Source organism: Hemibagrus wyckioides, linkage group LG26 (assembly GCF_019097595.1).
Source record: "Hemibagrus wyckioides isolate EC202008001 linkage group LG26, SWU_Hwy_1.0, whole genome shotgun sequence".
NCBI lineage: Eukaryota > Metazoa > Chordata > Actinopteri > Siluriformes > Bagridae > Hemibagrus > Hemibagrus wyckioides.
Window position 1 is genome coordinate 21,345,533 of NC_080735.1, and position 20,222 is coordinate 21,365,754.

Below are 20,222 nucleotides of genomic sequence, written 5' to 3' on the forward strand. Positions count from 1 at the left end.
CCTCATCATGGCCCCTGTTAGTGGGCGGGTCAGGGCTGTTTTGGCAGCAAACGGGGGACCAACACAATATGTGGCAGGTGGTCATAATGTTATGGCTGAATGGTGTAGTTCAAACTTCTTTCAGTATAAAAATGAACCTTTAATGAGTAAATCTGTTTAATATTTTTAATGATTTAAGGTTATGCTAGTCACCTGTTAGCAAAGAATCGAACATTCTGTTCGCTAAACATTTCTTCCTGATGTGAAAAACGCTATTTTTTAGTGTTTAATAGTTGTTTATTTAAATTTGCATATGGTAATTAATATTACAGAATGTTTACTTGTACATTTCTGTTCGGGGTTTATCAGTACCATGAGACTGAAACTGTGTGATTATGGTGATCATTCCTTCAGCAGGTTTATTTAACACACGCAAATTTATTTCAAATGACAAAACACAACACCTTTTTAATAAACCTTTTAATTATTTTATGGATTTTCTCCGATTGAACCATATCTACCATATTATGTCTGTTTTAGAGCTGTAAAGAGTGTGTGAGTGTGTGTGTGTGTGTGTGTGTGTGTGTCTTTAAATGCCCGTCTTTTACTCAGCTGTCCTCATTATCTTACCTGTTGTCCTCGAGAGCGCGCAAATGCGGTTGCGCGTGAACGCGCAATAGTCTCCTAGCCCGTGCGCGCGCTTAAAGTGGACTCCGACTGAACGTGCCTACATCACCATCATCTTCATCTTCATCACCACCTGAACCTGTCAGCATGTGAGTATCTATCTTTATTTGTTCACTTACTGCTTCTTAAACCTGTGCTTTGTAGTGTGTGTGTTTACTGTGTTCTGTTTTTATTTTTCTTTATATACAATATTCAGACCTGGAAAGAAAGAAACTGCTAACATTACTCTCACAAACAAGGTCAACACACACAGACAGTTTAATCCAGACCAACAATCTCAGTGTTTTAATATTGATATATTATTATTCCTGTATGCTGAGAAATAAATACTACATAGTCGCTTGACAGAGAGAGAGAGAGAGAGAGAGAGAGAGAGACGGATGAGTTTCTAAATTTAGCCTCAGTCTGCATCCCCGCACTGCAGCACAAACCCCGCATCATCCCGCACTGGCTCTGTGCCACTGCTGCATCAACTCTGTTCAGCGGAAATTAGCTAATGCTTCTGACGTCAGAGGCTCATTTACATATGAACACGTATAATAGACCCTTTTTCTGTTAGCGCATTGTGACCTGTTTTTGTGGGAGGAGTTTAGGTGGAGGCAGAGAGATTTCCCTGACCGCTTTATATGCGGTAGTTATCAAGTTTTTGTTAGTTTGTTTTTAAACAATGACCGATCAAAATCCCAATTTATCTGACTATGTTAGGTCACTCATTGTCCAGGACCAAGAATGTTATGTGAAAAAAATAACTATAACAGGCGGAACTGATTGGCTGACCTGTACATACTCGATGGATGGACGATGTGACAGGATGACCTCCGGTTGAGTGACCTGACATCTACACCTATCTGATAGAAAAACCCAGCGCTTCTGGCAACTGTAGAAAGGGAGATGACACAAGTTTAGTGTTTAGCTAACTTACACGTTAAAAAGTTAGCGTTACATGAGAAATCATTGAACTTGTTCCCCAATTTCTGATGAGGTGGACATGCATAAGAAATATATAGACATGAAACTACACCATACATCATACCAACAAAAAAACAATAGTTTATTTAACCTTATCTGGTGTGAAGTGTGCGACACAAACGCCACCGTTTTTGATGATTTTCTGTCCAGTCTGCTCGTTTTATTGAGTTTGACCACAGCTGTCTTGGGTGTGCTATAAAACTACAAATTCTGTCGATTCTGTCACACAACAACACAACAAGATGACATCTGCGTTCCTCGTGTAGCTGGACTCTGTACTGGTTTGTATTGGCCGCCTCCAGTTTTCCTCCTATTTTGTTTTGCCTCCAGCTAGCGCTGTGACGTAATTGTGATGTTGACACAAAAAGGGTCTATGGATTATAACACTTCTTATATAAAAAGTTATCTTCATTCAAAACCACAGTGTAACTATGGAGTGTTTACACTTCTAACTTTATCAAGAATGAAGAAATAAATCAGTCAGTGGAATATTGCACGTTCTTTACTGTAAATATCCTCAAGAAGTGTTTAAAGCGTACAGCAGTCTCTAAACATCTGCAACGTGGTTAAGGCTCTTAAAAAATCTCTAAAGGTGTCTAAAAGTCACCTAATTACACAACAAAACCGCTAAGCTGCTAACACCGTATCCTTAAAGCACCATCAGGATTTATTATTCAAAAAAATGATACATAAGAGATAACATAAAATCTCAAAACTCATTCTAGTTGGATCGACAAACTAGTGTTTGTGTGAAGTGATGTTGAAACAGTGTTAAAGTGTTAAACCATTTAAGACCTGCTCAGTATTTAGGTTTGGGGGTGGGGCTACACATGAGTTCAGCTGATGATGTCACAAAATTGCCTGTAGCTATATATATATATACTATGCCTCTCTCTCTCTCTCTCTCTCTCTCTCTCTCTTTTCAGGTTTCTCCTCCGCTGTATTGTGTCTTTAACTCTGTTGCTGATAGCTGAGAGTGGAGTGGGGTAAGATTCTGCTTTACATGTTTTTTCTTTCCAGTAGTCTGCCTGTGTTCATGCTAAGTGTGTGTGTGTGTGTGTGTGTGTGTGTTGTGCTTCCAGCTCTAGTAATTCCCCGAGCAGTTACTGCACCGAGTCTAAGGAGTGCCTGCAGTTTGAGTTGGTGTGCCAGACAGATGAGTATGAAGTAAAGTCTCTCTGTTTCTCCTGTTCTTTATGAGACGATACAGAGTGGGGTTTTTATTTACTCTAGCTATAAACCATCACAGGTCACTTTGTAGAGGCTCTCCTGAAGGCCTCAGCATACGGAGACCAGGTCTGTGAAAGTGTTTGGGTTCATCTCTGCAGTGTCATGTGCAGGTTCATCAGTCCTGCAGACGCTACTGTTCAAATTTCACAACAATTTCCACAATGAAAGACTGAAGCTCCACAGAGTTCTCCATCTTGGAATGAATTAGAAGTTTTAAAATTAGAATCTCATCATGACGCTTTAGCAGCAGAACAGCTGCAGCTTCAGAACATGTGTGTGCTTGGTAGAAGAAGTGTGTCTAAAGTGTGTGTGTGTGTGTGTCTAGGTGCGACACTACTCGCCTACTCGTTGGGTGTCGACTGACGCCGAAGCTTATCTCATGGGCGTTGGAGCAGCCATGGCCTTCAGACGCCTCTACCAGTACATCACTGGAACCAATCAAGCAGGTGTGTGTGTTTCATAGACACTAAATACAGGCATCATCTCTATTAATCTGTTAATCAGATGAGTGTGTGTGTGTGTGTGTGTGTGTAAAACAGGAATTCAGATGGAGATGACCGCTCCAGTTCTAGTTGAAGTACCAGAAGAGACCCACACGTGGGAGCCGGCACTCTACACACTCAGCTTTCTGCTCCCTTCAGTCTTTCAGAGTGAGCGCCCTCCTGCCCCCATCGATGACAAGGTCAGAATCACAACTGACACACAAACTGACCAATGACGAGGTCCAAATCCTTACTCCTGTAAAATGACCAATCAAATCAAATGACAGAGCTAAAGTAAGCCCAGGTTTAACAAATCGGACAGGTTTAAAAACATTATTGTGTTCACGCACTATTTTAAGATCATAAACTCATTAATATTCAGTTTAAAATTAATTAATATTCATTAGACACTTGTTAATATTCATCAGTAGAACATTCACAGAATTAAATGAACTCACATATGGAGTGTTTTATGATGTTTTAACATGTATTTCTAGACATGTAGTTTTTTACACACTCGTGTGTGTGTGTGTGTGTGTGTGTTTCAGCTGTATTTTACAGAGATGCCTGAGATGAATGTGTATGTGAGGAGTTATGGTGGATGGATGCTCTCGGTCTCGTCTCGACTCCACACACACCTGCTAACCAAAGAGCTACAGAGAGTTAACGCTAACTACAACCACACACACCACTATGCTGTGGGCTACGACAGGTACATACACACACACACACACACACACACACACATAGAGTAAATGTTAAATATGTGCTGTGACAATGTAAACAATGTTACTTACACAGATGTAAAAAAAAAAAAAAAAAAAACTGACACACAAATTACAGGCTGTAAATATAATGTGTGTGTAATTACAGTCTAAAGTCTTAGCTACAGGCTACAGTTATTGACAATTGAAATGTACCCAGAAGTAAACTAAATTCTGTGTGTGTGTGTGTGTGTGTGTGTGTGTGTGTGTGTGTGTGTGTGTGTAGTCCTCTGAAACTCTTACACAGACATAATGAGGTGTGGTACCTGGTGAACGGTGAGCCAGTGTGTAACGGAACGATGCATAAACCCCCTCAGAACACCACTGCTATCACTGCTACTGCTAACACTGCTACTACTAGCACTGCTACAACTAGCATTGCTAATTCTTCTGCTACTACTGATCCTACTGCTACTGAATAACCAGGTAAACTTCCAGAACACACAACACTCTCTACAGTCCGGTGTCTTCACTGGGACCAGCTTGAAAACGTGCCGTTTTCCAGATCACCTACTGATCCTATTTACTAGACATTTGTAGGATGTACTTTTGAGTTAAAGTAAAGTGGGATACGTCATGTGACAGATGAGGATGTTGTTGCCTAGTTACTGTCGCTAAGCTGTAAACAAACTTTTCTTCATTCATTATTCCTTACAGACTGTACTTTATATCGTTAAATTTATCCTCCCTTTGATTTAATATTCCTCTTTTACACTCTGTAAAATGCGTCCTATTGTCAAAAAACTCATGCAAGGAATTGTGGGTAATAGTGTCTACAGATCCAGAACTCAAAAACCTACAGGAAATAACAGACCGTCCAGGTACCTTTGGGATTCTTGTTTCAACATACAGTGGAACCTCGACATATAAATGCCCTTCCTTATGAATTTTCACCTTAAGATTTGAAATTTTGCAAGAACTTTTGCATACAAAGCATTTTCAGCATATGAACGGACCGAACCATCCGGGAGCCACTAAAAACTTCTTAGCGTCAGTGTAAAGCCAAGCGAAGCTAGCCGAAGCCAGTTTACAACTTTTTTACAGTCAGCAGAAGCTGTTCTGAAAGACTCAACTGAAGATACCAACGTTGCCTTTGGCATGCGTTCAAAAGCTAGGTGATTTCTCTGGTGTTTTTTTGTTGACAGATCGGGGGTGTGGGTGGTCTGTTCTATTTTTAGCCCAAGCTTGGTGGCATGACTTCCTGTGAGGAGCCTTGGCATGGAATGCTTGACTTGGGTCAGTTCTTTGTTAGCAGCCATACAGTTTACATACGCTTCGTATTGGGAATATTGATCATATTTTTGGGCGGCTGGAACGGATTATCTGCATCTACATTATTTCTGATGGGAAAATTCATATCGAATTTCGAAATTCATATTCATATCAAATCTTCACCTTAAGAACTCAGCTCTAGAAGCGATTAAATTCCTCCGCCGAGATTCCACTGCCCTACCATTCAGGATGAAGTAATCCTGATCTCAGATACACTTCAGGACGGATACTGGGTGAACTGGGATGCAGAAATTGTCCATTTCTATGTGATATTTTTGTTAGCTTGTTGTTTTGTGTGCAATCTTGTTTATTTGATGCCACACTGCCATCTAGTGCTCATTACTCATATTACATGCGAATATATGATGCATGAACACACCCTGAGAGACAGAACCGTGTACCTGGGTTCTGTAGGATCTTATCTAAAGAGGAAACTAAACTAAGTGAAACTGAAACAAAAGCTTACCTACAAAGCTTGTAAAACATGAAAACACAAATATTTGACCTATTGCTATTACACCTCCCTGTTATAACGACTCCTACTGCAATGAGACAGATCCCTGGTGATATCAGTCATTTATTCTCCACATAAACCCTCTGCATCATTCTCTCTGTTTCTTCTCAGGAGGCTCCAGTGGAACTGGCTGTGATTCTGCATGTCTTCAGATGATTCTGTAATCGACCGGACTGGAACTTCCATAAGCTCGGTTATCAGCTCCATCTCTATATATTCACCAGAATCTTTTCTCCAGCTTCAGGAAACAGGGTGAAAAATTCATCAGCTTCAGCTCAGTGTCTTGGTTAGCTTTTAGAAAAAAAAAATCCTTAGTAATATTAAAAAGGGTTCCTTCTGCGTTCTTTGGGTGACTTCCTTGCTAAAGGTTGTCCTTGAGTTTATGAGACTTACGAGTTTATTATGTTTTAATTTGCAGTAAGTTTACGTTATCAGGATTGAGGTGATCACATACAGAACACGTGATTGGTTCAGAAGGTGTAGAGATGTTTCCAGCTGATGTAATTGTGATATAATGCCACAGATCTCCAAGCTGCGTTCACTAATAAAACAATATCATATCTGTTACTCCTGCAAACCTCTGCCTTTTTTTTTTTTTTTTTTTACTAGTGGTCAGCTGAGTTTCTGATTCTAATCAATTCCATCATACTGACCCAGTAGATCATGTACAGTCCCTCCAGGATCTCACCTTTTTTTTTTAAAAATTACCACAGATTTTGCCCAGATGTGGGTGCGGTGACTGACGTCATCATAGATGTAACTATAGGTGTGTCTTCACTGTGAGGAGTTTCTATGAACAATCCAGTGATTGTGATTTCACCAATTAACAAATATTTCAAAAAAAGAAAATCAAGCAACAATTAAAAACCTCCTGGAGGAACTGATACATAAATGATGATTACACAATACATATCCTTTAAGGTATTACTGTGTTCTGCTTCACGTCATGATCCAAATCTCCAGCATAGACGTCCAGGCTAACACAGTAGCCGTAAGTATTGCATTAAAGGAAGCATGGTTAAATGGAAGGTCTGAGAAGTTCATCCATTTAAGAAGCTCTATCAAGTCCATGATAAAATGAAATGCTTTGATTTATTTGACGTTTCCAGTCATGAAACTGGAACATCGTACAATTTCCAATCTCACAACATCGCACACAATTGCTAATATGTATTTAGCATGTGAAGTGGAAGTGCTGTATGGCTACTGACACATATTTACCAAGCTTTAGCAATGGCACAGAAAAATATTCCAGTCTCTTTGATTTCTTCCAAAAATCAGACTCTTTTTAAGTTATCCCAACCTCCAACTCCCAAACATCCATAACCTACTGAGACACGTCCTTCTCTTGTGTATACCATGAAAACTGACGACTACAGAGTTCTAGCAATTTCCTAATTCTGCGAGCTTGAGAGTGGGAGAGAGGAGATGGTTGTGTCCATCGCTGGCTCTTCAAGACAAAGTTTCCAAATCTTGGATCAACCCCGTGTCTTATATGTGATATCTTGAGGTTCTTAAGGTTCTCTTCTGACCCTAGGGAGATCCTCTAGCAGTGTTCCTTAAAAATAAAAATTATAAACTAAACATTGTGTTTTGATGTTTGGTAATAAAAAAAGTTCCCACAAGTTCATCAGAGCAGAAACAATCAATCATATTCCATTACTCCAGAGTCTTCTGGTCTAACAAGGAGGGTTTTTTTTGTTTTTTAAAAATGTTCATTTGCAACAAACATAAAACATTTTAAAGTCTGAGTGCAGACCTCAGGTCAGGTTTTGTGATGTAGATAATCATGAACATATGAGGAATCTGATTCTGTGCATCAGTTTTTCTGAGTCATGCAATCTTTGTCTTAACTTCATAATGATCAATTATTATACAACTTTTCTAATAAATTGGCACCAAAATCCTAAAGTCTCTCGTCCATTCAACAACTGGATTTAAGGCCAAATGTGAGAGTTAGGAGAGAATTAGCAGCAAAGATTTCTAATTTTTTATCAGCCAAAAATCAGCCAAAAAAAGCGTCTCCATAAATCTGGTTCTTTCTAAGTGCTCATGTGGTTTGACTCGTGCTTTGTTCCTACTGATTACATGCAGTTAGGGAATTTTTTTTTTTATTTTATAAGAAATAACACAACAATTTTCCTATTCATTAGGTCAGAAAATGGGTTTTAACTTCATTTATCTTGTTTTTTTTAACCCACTTTATAGTTTGGATGATGTTTAGACAACACTTCACCCAAACATCTTAAAAGATAAAAGCTTCAGCAGTCAGAGTTTTGGTTTGTTTTCGTTCGTAGTTGTTCATGGTTAGATGCTAACATTTTGGGATAAATTGGTATTCCTTTTATCAATCCAGAAATGGTAGAACCAGAACAGTCTATTAAAGACCAAGCAGTCTCCTGTGTTAGAGGCATCATCTTCCTATTTAGGAGTGGCTGTCTTTTTGGGTGTGCTTTGTTTCTTGCTTTGCCATAAGTGGGCAGGAATAGTGAAGGCGTCCACACTCATGCTGACGGTGCGAGACGGCAGGGTGCTGAACTGCTTCCTGTCCGAGTTGTACTTGTAAATGGCCTCCACTGAAGAGCAGGGAATCGCTCGAGGCCCGACGCCACACAGCCTCTGCATCTCATCCGACTGACCGTCCAACGTGTAGATAGCACGGAACTGACAGTTAGAGTCACGGAGGAGGATGAGGAAATGGTTGGAAGAGCTTTTCTCCATTTCCTGGGACAAGAGAGCAGGTTTGGGAAGGATAAAGAAGAATAAGATGAGATGTCACGGCTCAAGCTGGATATGTCCTAGTTGTACTTATAATATTGGTTTAAGAACAAGGCTTTATTTGTTTATATCGTGCTGAGTTACATCAAGAAATCATGTGTGTGTGAAATGTAGGTCTTTTTCATGCTTTTGTAGCCCCCCCGGCTCCTACTTGCAACCGCTCCAAGCGGGTCTCCGGCATGGGAGGTGGGCCCTCTAACAAGGAGGCTAACGACTGCAGCCTCTAGCGTCAGTCGCTAGTTCACCTGTTGAGATCAGGGCAGTGAGGTTTACCTGCACAGCACCTACCGCTGGCCTCCGTTACACTCACCCACCCGAAACCTCACTCCCATCCGGGTCATGGCACCAATGTAACACCGCGGGTCCTTCTTGCAACCGCTCCAAGCAGGTCACGAACCCGGGTCTCCAGCATGGGAGGTGGGCGCTCTAACAACAAGGCTAAAGACTGCAGCCACTGGCATCAGTCACTAGTTCGCCTTTTGAGATCAGGGCAGTGAGGTTTACCTGCACAACACTAACCGTTGGCCTCCATTACACTTTTAATGAATTGTCTAATCTAATCTAAATTTAATTTGCAGTATCACACAGGAAAACTTTCCTTAAAGGTCAGAATTAAGGATAACTGAAACACACACAGTCTGATAAGAGTCACATCTGTCCGAAACACTGAACGTTCATGATGTACCTCAACAATCTTGTTCTTTTGACTCTCGTTGACCTTTCCTGCGAGGCAGCAGCGTGACAGAGCACTGTGGATGATGAACTTGTTGGATTTGAAACTCGGCTCTTTGAACAATTTGGGTCCTGAACAGAAAAAGAAGTGTTTAGTAAAGTGTACATGTAATGAAAGTGAGAAGTGGAGAATCAGAGGTTCTGAGCAAAAGTTCTGGAAATAAGCAAAGCTCCTGACACTCAAATTGGTGATGTGAATAAGGAACTCACTGTGGGAAAAAAACCCTGGAAAATATATAAATGTAGACATTACAGCGCCATCGCTTCAGCACTGGTTCAGGTACTTTTGTTTAGATGCTGTTTATTCTTCCTGATTCCTCTGTAAAATTCTACCACATCTCCTGATTTCTCTTTTAGCCCACAGAACGATTTAGCATAAGGCCAAAGTGTGAAACCCGCTTTCAAACAAAACTCTACAGTTATATATGCAGTTAATCCCATTCCTCACCAGTATATTCTGTCACAGACGCAGGAGAAGAAGCATTAGAGCCGTTTTCCCAGTCCTTTTCTCCGTTCTGATTGGACGGTCGGCCAGGTGACATCACCTTAGAGGTGGAGTCGGAGGTGCTGGGTGAAACAAAACAAGACAGACAGTTAGGAAGAGATAGAACATGAAGGATGTAGAGTATAGAGGAGGAGGAGTATGGTACCTGGTAGGTTTGTCTGGAGCCAGGGGTCCATTTGGCTGGACAAAGTTCTGCTGTTCTACTGCAGAGCGAAAAATAAAACAAAAAATAAAATAAAAACAGGAGTACATGAAACATGTCAGTTTAAAGGTAGCAGCAGAGTTCTTTAGGAATTTAGAAGTTTCTGATATGAGTTTTTAAATGGCAGCTCTCTGTTTTCAAACCCTTAACAGTTCCCCCAGAACTAGTTGAGTGCTAGATTAGCTCTTACAGAACTAAGGATGGCTAAAACACTGACAGCCTGAATTTCCATGATTCTGGAACCTTTTAAGTAACTAAAAAAGTACCATAAAACTGGTTCACAGAAAGTTACCAAATCTGGTGCAAAGATAGAAAATGTCTACGACAAAGAAGCAAAAATAAGCCTTGGTTCTTCAGATGCAACACTAAATTTCTGAACGCTAAATTTGTGTGTGTGTGTGTGCCTTTTTTCTCCTTGCGTGGTGAGTGTGTGTGTTGTTTCTTGTTGCTGCGCTGTGCCGGTTTCTGCTTCAGCACTCTCTCCAGGTCAGCCATTATCTTCAGCTGATGCCTTCGCTCGTACTCCGCCTTTGTGAATCCGCCACGCCTTTGTGGAGTCCCAGGGGGTGTGGCCTGAGGTGTTCTAGGGGCGTTTACAGTCTGGGGTGGTAGGGGAGGAGCATATGTGGTGGGCAGAGACTGGGAAAGGGGCGGAGTCACAGACTGGAGCAGACTGTCTGTAGAACACAGATGGCTGCAGGACAAAGAGGAGAGGTTTAGAGAGAGTGTAGTGTTTAGAATGTGTGTATTTGTGTGTGTGTGTGTCTCACCTTGGGTTCTCCTGTTCTTGTCTCTCTCTCCGTTTCTTGATTTCGTCTGTCCGTCTTTGCTGTCGCTCTAACAGCAATGCTCTCTTCAGGGCCATCTCCTCCTCTGACAGACCCTCCTCCTACACACACAAACACACACACTAAATCTTTTTCTTTCTTTCTTTCTTTCTTTCTTTCTTTCTTTCTTTCTTTCTTTCTTTCTTTCTTTCTTTCTTTCTTTCCTTCCTTCCATGCCCTGAGTTGTCCACCAAGTTACAATATTTCAAACACATGTACCTTAAAGTAGAAGCTGACCCCTGCTCTGCTCTCTGTCTCTGTGTGGTCACTCATGGAGTCGGAAGAGAAGATGTCAAGCTGCTCCTGATCTGTCTCTCCCTCCTCCTGCCTCTGTGAGGTGCTGACAAGAACGTCACTGAAAAACGAGCACTCAGAGGGCGCTCCAGAGCTACTGCCTCCACAGACGCTCGCAGCAAATTCCACTGGAGGACGAGGAATAAAAGTTTACTGATTGAGCTTGCTTTAACAGAATTTTTCAAAATATACAATGCTATAACCACAGGTGTGGATATTTACCAGCAGGGGGTGGTGCAGGGTCAGTCGGCTCCAGTTCCAGGCTAAACAGTGGAGTGTTCTCATCGCTGGACCCAGACTCAGACTCTGCACTTTCTTGGGCTGATTGCGGTTGGGGTTGAGTTTCAGGCTCCTGGGGTGTGCGTGGACCTCCAATTCGAAGGGTGGAGTTGGTCTGCACCTGACACTGACTTGGAGAAACACGGCGCAGGTGGGGTAGTGTGTCGACGTTCTGTAGAGGTGAGAGGACGCGGGTGAGGGGCTGGAAACCGAGGTCACTGGGTCGGCTGGGGTGCTGTCGTTTGGGGCTCTTGTGAGGGGGGGAGTTGTTAAAAAGCTTATGAGTGGAGTTTTTGGATGTTTTGGGTGATTTAAGGTCACTTTGACGTGATGGTGACCCTGAGGGTGAAAGGTCACGTGTGGATTCACGTGAGAGATGAGGGGGGGTGGCTGAGATTTTTGGACTTGCTGGTATGACCCATGCTTTGCTTGGAGATGGAGTCGTTTTATGTGGCATGGTTTTGGATGATGAAGATGCTGATGTTTTCTTTCCCATAAGCTTCTGCTGCTGTTCTGTGAGACGCTGCATATCCTTCTGTAGTGCCTGCAAGGCAGAGGTTAGCTTGGACACTGCCTCATTGTATTCGACCAGTGGTGGCTCTTTCTCAGGCACCTTCTTCGGCTCCACTGAGAATGTCACCTGCTTCTCCAGTTTGGGTGGCAGGTTGACATTTTGTTCCTTATTCTTCTCTTCCATTTCCTCCTCTTTTTTTTCCGTGTCTTTCTTTCTCTTCTCTTCCTCTTTCTCCTTATCTTCTTCCTTTTGTAGTGCTTCTTCCATTTGAGTAAGCCTTTCCTCTAGACTAAGTGAATCTGCCTCCTCTTTGACTCCATTTCCTCCTTCCCCTTGTTTCCGTTGCAGTTGGAGGAAGGCACTCTTGCCGAGTCTCTGTCTGTGCTTTGTAAAGATTGCCTCAATCCGTCTCTTCTGTGCTTCAATGGCTTTGCGTTTTTCCTCCAGTTGCGCCCCTAGCTCCTGAGCCTCCACTGTGCCAATGGGGCTCATCATCCCTGGGCTTGAAGGTTCCTCTGAGCCCAGAACCCTGGAAGCCACTGGAGACTCCGGAAGTCTTTTCCTGCGCTCAGCAAAACTTGTCATTTGGCCTCCTCTTGGTCCATTGGTGGGTGTTCCGGGGTCTTCTGGTGTGTCAGAATCTTTGGAACAACCTGTTGGCCTTCTGGCACTGATTCCTTCCCCACCGATTGGTCTGTACATCATCCCAGAACGGCATGGGGCAGAGCTGCTCAGTCTGGTCTCATCCTTATCATGGGAGTGGAGAAAGAAACCTGCCGGTGCCCCCTCTGGACGCTGTCGTGGTTCAGTCTGCACTGTGCGAATGACTTGCAGTGTCTCCTCGATGGCGGGCAACTCCCCCAGTGGAGCCTGACCAATCAGCTTACTCAGATCCTCAGGAGGAGTGTACAAAGCAGGGTTTGTTGCCATGGTGAGGCTGTCAGTGCTAGCTGAGCGGAACAGAGGATTGCCCATGACGACATCCACGTCACTGTCCAGAGGAAAAGGAATGCTGAAAGCCACAGCAGAGAGAGGACGGCTAATAGATAGAGATAGAGAGAAGGATAGAATAAAAATGTGGAAAACTTCCTCACACATTAATGTACAATATCAGTCAACTCAAACCAGATAAGCATCTTTTCTGGGCTTATTTACAGAATAAGAAAACACGTCATACCTGATCTGTTTTGTACTCCAGCCCCGGCCATCTGAACGCACCACAAAACAAACCAACAAGCATCAAGAATTATTCGAGCATTTAGAGCTGCAAATACCTTTACCTTAATATGCAGAGAGTTCTTCCATCTTACCTGTTCCACTATTAGAAGATACAGGAGATGTCAGTGACAAGAGGGGTTCCTTAAGCAGGAACGGCGATCCACTGGAAAAGTCCCACAATGCATGTTATGAAATATATAAATGTGATGGCAGTTAATACAACAGCAGATGCTGATCATTTTGAGAGTTACCTGTTGCCATTGATAGGGCTGGTGCATTCCTCTAAACCAGAGGCATCTGGAGAAGAAAGGAAGTGAAAACTTTTGAGGGTTGGGGAATATTTATTTGCTCAATTCAGGTTAGGATTTGGATTTTCAGTCAGCCTGCTTAAGGTTTCATTCCCATAACTTAAGAGATCCAGTGAGAGTGGTGATTCTGTGCCTAAAAATGACCATCTAATTGGTTTAGAATAGCCAATATTGGCCCATGAAAGGAATGAGACTTTTTTAATTCATTGGTACTTCCTCATTTGATAGACATCCTGCAGGTACCTTAAGAACCTACTACACAAATGTTGATGTTGTTACATTAACATTCAGACCATTGTTTTGTCTTTGCAAATATAATTACAGAAGCATGGACGTACCTGTCAGGTCCAGGGTGTGCACTGGCTTGATGATATCAGGTTTCCGCACTTCAAACACAGCCAGGAGATCAGCCAAGAAGCACATGATGTTTACCTAAATGTCAAATATAATCTCAATCAAGAAATAACTCAAAAAAGCAACAGACAGGTCAGTTTACTGAGAGCAGCTTTTCACTTCCGTGTCTCACCCGTAATATGGGTGGGGCATACAGTAGGTCCTCCAACACTAGGGGGCAGCAGCCTTGCAGATGATCAGTGCAAAACTCTCTAATCAACTGCAGATTATACAAGCTGTCCGCTACTGACATGGTGTCCTTCAAACAAACCTCTACAAAGAAAGATATCAAGTAAACACTGGATTTAAGCAATAAATCTACAAAATAAAGTGTATAATGTTCATTTCTCACATGTGGCCACTTAAATCATTTTTGTACATACTGACATAAATTTTGGACGTAAGTCTCCAACACTCAGTATTATGAGTAGGAGTCCTGGGATGAATAGTTATGATTGTAGAAGCAGCTCAAGATTTGAGTGGCCATTATGAGAAAAGTATATCAGTGAAATAAGAATAAACAGTACATTAGTCTAAGTGTACACAGCAAGAAGGTCCTGGGTTTGAATCCCGGGTTCGAACAGGCAGGGGCCTTTCTGTGTGCAGTTTGCATGTTCTTCCCGTGCCTGTGTGGGTTTACTCCGGGTACTCCGGTTTCCTCCCACAGTCCAAAAACATGTACATTAGGTTGATTGGTAATTATAAATTGCCCATAGGAGTGAGAGTGTGTGTGTGTGTGTGTGTGTGGTTGTCTATATGTGTGGCCCTGTGATGGACTGGTGACCTGTCCAGGGTGTACCCCTGCCTTTCACCCAATGTGTGCTGGGATAGGCTCCAGCAGACCCCCGTGACCCTAATTAAGAATAAAGCGGGTATAGACAACGGATGGATGAATAGCCTAAGTGTAGGAAAATAAACAGTACGTTAGTCTAATTGTGCAGTGGCTCTTTGTGGTACAGTTACTGAACGCTTACCTTCTAGGGCCACAATCTGGGGGCAGTAGAAGTGTATGGTAGCAGCGATAGCACAGCCATTGGACAGATCTTTCACTCCAGACACGACTGAAAAGGTGGGAGTCTGTTTAGATCGCACCTTGTCTTTTCTGTAGCGGATCTGGGTTTGGGGTGGAGAAAGAGAGATGGACAAAATCAAAGACAAGAGATATTTTAATAAGGGATTTATTAAGGGTGCTGAACCAGGCATCACCTGAGTGAATCAGCTCAGTCTAATCACTCCAGTAAATCAGATTAATTTTATTCTGTTCGAATCAGATTTACTGGGTCATTTTAAAGAGTTCCTCATGTGAATGAGCCACTCTTGTGTTTATTTTTAGAACAGTAAGTTAATATTTAGACTCAGTCCCAAAAGTTAGATTGTTTGCTCAGTAATATATGTTTTAAATCTTACTTTTAAGAAAAGTCATGAGCATTTGAGTGTTTATATCGGGAGACTCATGGGGGATGGGGCATATTAGCCATACTGCAGGTCAAATTTGAGAGACGGCTGCTAATCAATGTAAGAGCAAACATTCAGAGTATTGTTGTCAAATGGGAAATTAGCAGACATTATGATGCAAGATAATGTTGTTTCTCTAGTCATAGCACAGAATTATTTTTCCTTGTCAACAGGAGCAGGTGTAACAGAGGCCAGCGGTAAACCTCACTCCCGTTACACTGGTGCCGTGACCCGGATGCCAGTGAGTCATCAGTTGCTAGTGCGACTCTTGAGCTCAGGGGAGTGAAGTCTACCGGCACAGCACCTACCGCTGGCCTCCGTCACACTCACCCCCACAAACCTCACTCCCATCTGGATCACGGCACCAGTGTAACGTCCCCGTGTCCTACTTGCAGCTGCTCCAAGCGGGTCTCCAGTGTGGGAGGCGGGTGCACTAACAAGGAGGCTAAAGACTGTAGCCACTAGCATCAGTCGCTAATGCACCTCTTGAGATCAGGGGAATAAGGTTTACCTGCACAGCACCTACTGTGGGCCTTCGTTACACTGGCAATATAAAGCTTGAGAAATAAAAAATATATATATATGTTGTGAGTGTATAATTGTATGTTTGGTAATTGTGTGATGGATTTACCGCATTAATTAATTCGTCCCCCCGGGTCCCGGTGGTTTAAATGACTCATTTGTTCATATTTTGACAAACAGAAGGACTGGGCTGAATTCCTTCAAGTGAATGGAATTCACCAAGGAAAGTAGTCCTTCAAGATATCAACACTCAGCAGTGTTACTAATTTCACCTTCATGTTCAAGTCCCAAAATCCATCACCTAAATGTTCAAGGCACATCTTAAAGAGCAAAGCTCAAGACAGATCCCATGAGTCAGAAAGGACAAAAACTCATGAAATCTGTTTAATTCCAATCTTTAGAAATGTTGAAGTGGAAAGCTTTCCTATGAGCTATGAGCTATGTTCTCTGGTACATGTCACTGAAGGTCAGACGTGTTTAGCGTTCTTATAGAAGTCATCCTTTATGGTTGTTAATCTAAGGAGTTAATCTAGCTTTTGGGACTGACAGTGAGTCAACTGGACCTGTCCAGAAGAAACGACTGTTCAGTCATGTAAGAGCAATTGGAATCACTCCTATGATGGAGAGTCTATGTTAGTTTTTAGCATAAGCTACTGTAAATTGAAGCCTTTTTCCACCTTAAACACACACAGAAACATATGCACATGTAAATACAGCATTACATCTACACACACATTCACATCACATGTCAAAGCAAAACAACACAATCTCTGAAGCCAGCCTACAGGTTGTGTTTTTATCATTAACACACACACACACACACACACACACACACAGCACAGCAGCAAGACAGGACCACAGCTACAGGGATGATGAGGAAAGCGAGTGGAATTTCTGTGTGCTGTGGAAATGCGTTACTGTGAAGCACAAGCTCAGTCAGGTTCGGTGGCCAAGCCGAGAAAACACGGGCAGAGGAATGACCATGGGTGAGTTATAGTGATGGACACATCGTAAACAAGTGATTCGTTTTAAATGATTCTTTTAAGCTAATGGACTGATTCAGAAATTATTGATTCATTTAAAATGATTCTTTTAATCAAATGGACTAATTCACAAACGAGTGATTCATTTTACACAACTCATTGTGCAGATAATAACATGAATTTCGGACAATATTCACGCTATATCTGCCGAGTATTTGTGGTCAGCGGTGAATCGGATGAATCCAAATTTATCAAATGTCTGATCTACTTAAAGAGGCAGTTCAAACCCAATGAATCACTACATCGACTCTGTCGCCCATCACTACTGTGAGTCAGTGAATGAGCGATTATGAAAAAAATTAATGTCTTACAAAACAGTTCAGTCTTTCAGAACAAATCTACTAAAAATAAAAACAGGAATTTAAAATGCTGAAGGAAAACAACTTAACTACAATCACAGCTTTTCCCCAACGAAAGCTGTTTAACAAACGTAAAGAAAAGAAAAAGACTTTAAAATGGGAAGAGAACAAAACAACAACAAGATGAAATAAAGGAGCAATAACACAACGAGATGGAAAAAATGTGATTATGGAACATGTGTGGAGCGAAAAGTTAAATTATGAGAAGAAGTAATTAATTAATTAATTAATAAATAAATAAATAAATAAATAAATAAATAAATGTAGGATTTTCTATTCAGTAAGGCGCTGAGGCTGCCAATATAAAATGATTAAATTATACGCATAAGTCAGTAATAATAATGTGATTTCAATAATGAATAATTAAGCAACTTAAAATATGTTAAATTAATATTATAATAAAAAATAAACACAAATTTATCAAATAAAAAAACAAATTAAAAACATTTACACAATACATTTAAAAAAACATTTGAACAATTAAAAAAAGGGGTTTTTTCACACACACATACACACCCAGTTATTTTATTTCTTGGAATGGTCTTCAAGTATTAAACAAGAAAAAAAAAAAAAAAACAAATAAATAAATATGTGGTGTTTTTTTAAAGATATTAATGAATAAATTATTAAAATAATTCACTTTCTGAATATAATTTATTTATTTTGTATTGGCACCTTGTGGCTTTGTAACAGAGTAGAATAGAGAGGGCATGGTCAGTGTGTGTGTGTGTGTGTGTGTGTGTGTGTGTGTGTGTGTGTGTCCGTGTTGCCATGGAGACAGCAGGCTGGTGTGTATACGTTACCACAGGAGGTTTTTTCCCCGACTCCTTCAAACAAAAAGCGATGGCATGCTGGATGCAGGATGGCAGAGAGAGGAGGACAGGCGTAAATGCCACGGAAACCGTCGCCAAGGCGACCAGAGTCACACACACACACACACACACACACACACTGTTAGACCAGGTAAAGAAGGAGCAAACAAGAAGGGGCGGAGTCTTAGGAGAGATTCCGAATGCTATGCCAGCTGCCCAAAGTCCTGCTTTACAATTTTTTGATTTAAATCTTGGTGGGCGGAGTTACTGAGGATCTGAGAGAAAAGGAAGCAATCTGATTGGATTAAAAAAAGGAATTATTTTAGGGGAATAAATACAAAAATCAGATTTTAATAATGAAGGGAAATCACAGTGATGACAACCAAAGATGTCACTTCCTGTCAAAAGCCAGTAACCAATCAATAAGAATGGCTCTGGTAAGGCACATGTGTGAAACTCCGCCCTGCTCCTCCCAAAAATAAACAAGTCATTTACTATTTATTAAAACATTCATACACACAGTGTAGATACACACACACACACATCCACAGTGTAGATACACACACACACACAACCACAGTGTAGATACACACACACACAACCACAGTGTAGATACACACACACACATCCACAGTGTAGATACACACACACACAACCACAGTGTAGATACACACACACACATCCACAGTGTAGATACACACACACACACAACCACAGTGTAGATACACACACACACACATCCACAGTGTAGATACACACACACACAACCACAGTGTAGATACACACACACACATCCACAGTGTAGATACACACACACACACAACCACAGTGTAGATACACACACACACACAACCACAGTGTAGATACACACACACACACAACCACAGTGTAGATACACACACACAACCACAGTGTAGATACACACACACACAACCACAGTGTAGATACACACACACACATCCACAGTGTAGATACACACACACACACACAACCACAGTGTAGATACACACACACACAACCACAGTGTAGATACACACACACACACATCCACAGTGTAAATACACACACACAACCACAGTGTAGATACACACACACACACAACCACAGTGTAGATACACACACACACAACCACAGTGTAGATACACACACACACACACAACCACAGTGTAGATACACACACACACAACCACAGTGTAGATACACACACACACATCCACAGTGTAGATACACACACACACAACCACAGTGTAGATACACACACACACACACAACCACAGTGTAGATACACACACAACCACAGTGTAGATACACACACACACACACAGCCACAGTGTAGATACACACACACAACCACAGTGTAGATACACACACACACACACACATCCACAGTGTAGATACACACACACACACACACACACACACACAACCACAGTGTAGATACACACACACACATCCACAGTGTAGATACACACACACACACACACACAACCACAGTGTAGATACACACACACACACACACAGCCACAGTGTAGATACACACACACACACACACAACCACAGTGTAGATACACACACACACAACCACAGTGTAGATACACACACACACACACATCCACAGTGTAGATACACACACACACACATCCACAGTGTAGATACACACACACACACATCCACAGTGTAGATACACACACACACAACCACAGTGTAGATACACACACACACACATCCACAGTGTAGATACACACACACACACAACCACAGTGTAGATACACACACACACACATCCACAGTGTAGATACACACACACACACATCCACAGTGTAGATACACACACACACACATCCACAGTGTAGATACACACACACACAACCACAGTGTAGATACACACACACACACATCCACAGTGTAGATACACACACACACACAACCACAGTGTAGATACACACACACACAACCACAGTGTAGATACACACACACACACAACCACAGTGTAGATACACACACACACACACAACCACAGTGTAGACACACACACACACACAGCCACAGTGTAGATACACACACACACACAACCACAGTGTAGA

General features: G+C 41.8%; 2 protein-coding genes across 3 annotated transcripts in view; one reads left to right on the forward strand and one right to left on the reverse strand.

Annotated features, from left to right (window-relative positions):
* Nucleotides 1-605: 605 nt before the first annotated feature.
* soul5l (heme-binding protein soul5, like) lies at nucleotides 606-6,464 on the forward strand. Its single transcript, XM_058381092.1, has 8 exons — nucleotides 606-755; nucleotides 2,562-2,621; nucleotides 2,718-2,802; nucleotides 3,191-3,311; nucleotides 3,405-3,547; nucleotides 3,896-4,059; nucleotides 4,338-4,537; nucleotides 6,009-6,464. Coding segments are annotated over exons 1-7 (771 nt in total). The 5' UTR covers nucleotides 606-753; the 3' UTR covers nucleotides 4,534-4,537; nucleotides 6,009-6,464.
* Nucleotides 6,465-6,970: 506 nt separating this feature from the next.
* LOC131347122 (calmodulin-regulated spectrin-associated protein 3) overlaps nucleotides 6,971-20,222 on the reverse strand; it is a 31,299-nt gene continuing 18,047 nt past the window's right edge. Inside the window, exons 6-20 of one of the 2 annotated variants that reach the window (XM_058381018.1) lie at nucleotides 18,130-18,177; nucleotides 14,922-15,060; nucleotides 14,081-14,220; nucleotides 13,893-13,986; nucleotides 13,498-13,543; nucleotides 13,339-13,409; nucleotides 13,206-13,236; nucleotides 11,458-13,067; nucleotides 11,161-11,363; nucleotides 10,885-11,003; nucleotides 10,519-10,808; nucleotides 10,058-10,115; nucleotides 9,856-9,974; nucleotides 9,361-9,479; nucleotides 6,971-8,621 (exon numbers count right to left, since the gene is read on the reverse strand). In XM_058381018.1, the coding sequence (XP_058237001.1) occupies nucleotides 8,319-8,621; nucleotides 9,361-9,479; nucleotides 9,856-9,974; nucleotides 10,058-10,115; nucleotides 10,519-10,808; nucleotides 10,885-11,003; nucleotides 11,161-11,363; nucleotides 11,458-13,067; nucleotides 13,206-13,236; nucleotides 13,339-13,409; nucleotides 13,498-13,543; nucleotides 13,893-13,986; nucleotides 14,081-14,220; nucleotides 14,922-15,060; nucleotides 18,130-18,177 (3,390 nt within the window). In that variant the 3' untranslated portion in view covers nucleotides 6,971-8,318. The remainder of the gene's footprint in view (nucleotides 8,622-9,360; nucleotides 9,480-9,855; nucleotides 9,975-10,057; nucleotides 10,116-10,518; nucleotides 10,809-10,884; nucleotides 11,004-11,160; nucleotides 11,364-11,457; nucleotides 13,068-13,205; nucleotides 13,237-13,338; nucleotides 13,410-13,497; nucleotides 13,544-13,892; nucleotides 13,987-14,080; nucleotides 14,221-14,921; nucleotides 15,061-18,129; nucleotides 18,178-20,222) is intronic. The other variant, XM_058381019.1, reaches the window with a different exon arrangement.

What these genes read in the sequence shown, in the direction of transcription:
- soul5l (XM_058381092.1), top strand. An exon ending in CACTGGAACCAATCAAGCAG is followed by an intron (nt 3,312 to 3,404) that starts GTGTGTGTGTTT and finishes TGTGTAAAACAG; the next exon opens with GAATTCAGATGGAGATGACC. An exon ending in CTGCCCCCATCGATGACAAG is followed by an intron (nt 3,548 to 3,895) that starts GTCAGAATCACA and finishes TGTGTGTTTCAG; the next exon opens with CTGTATTTTACAGAGATGCC.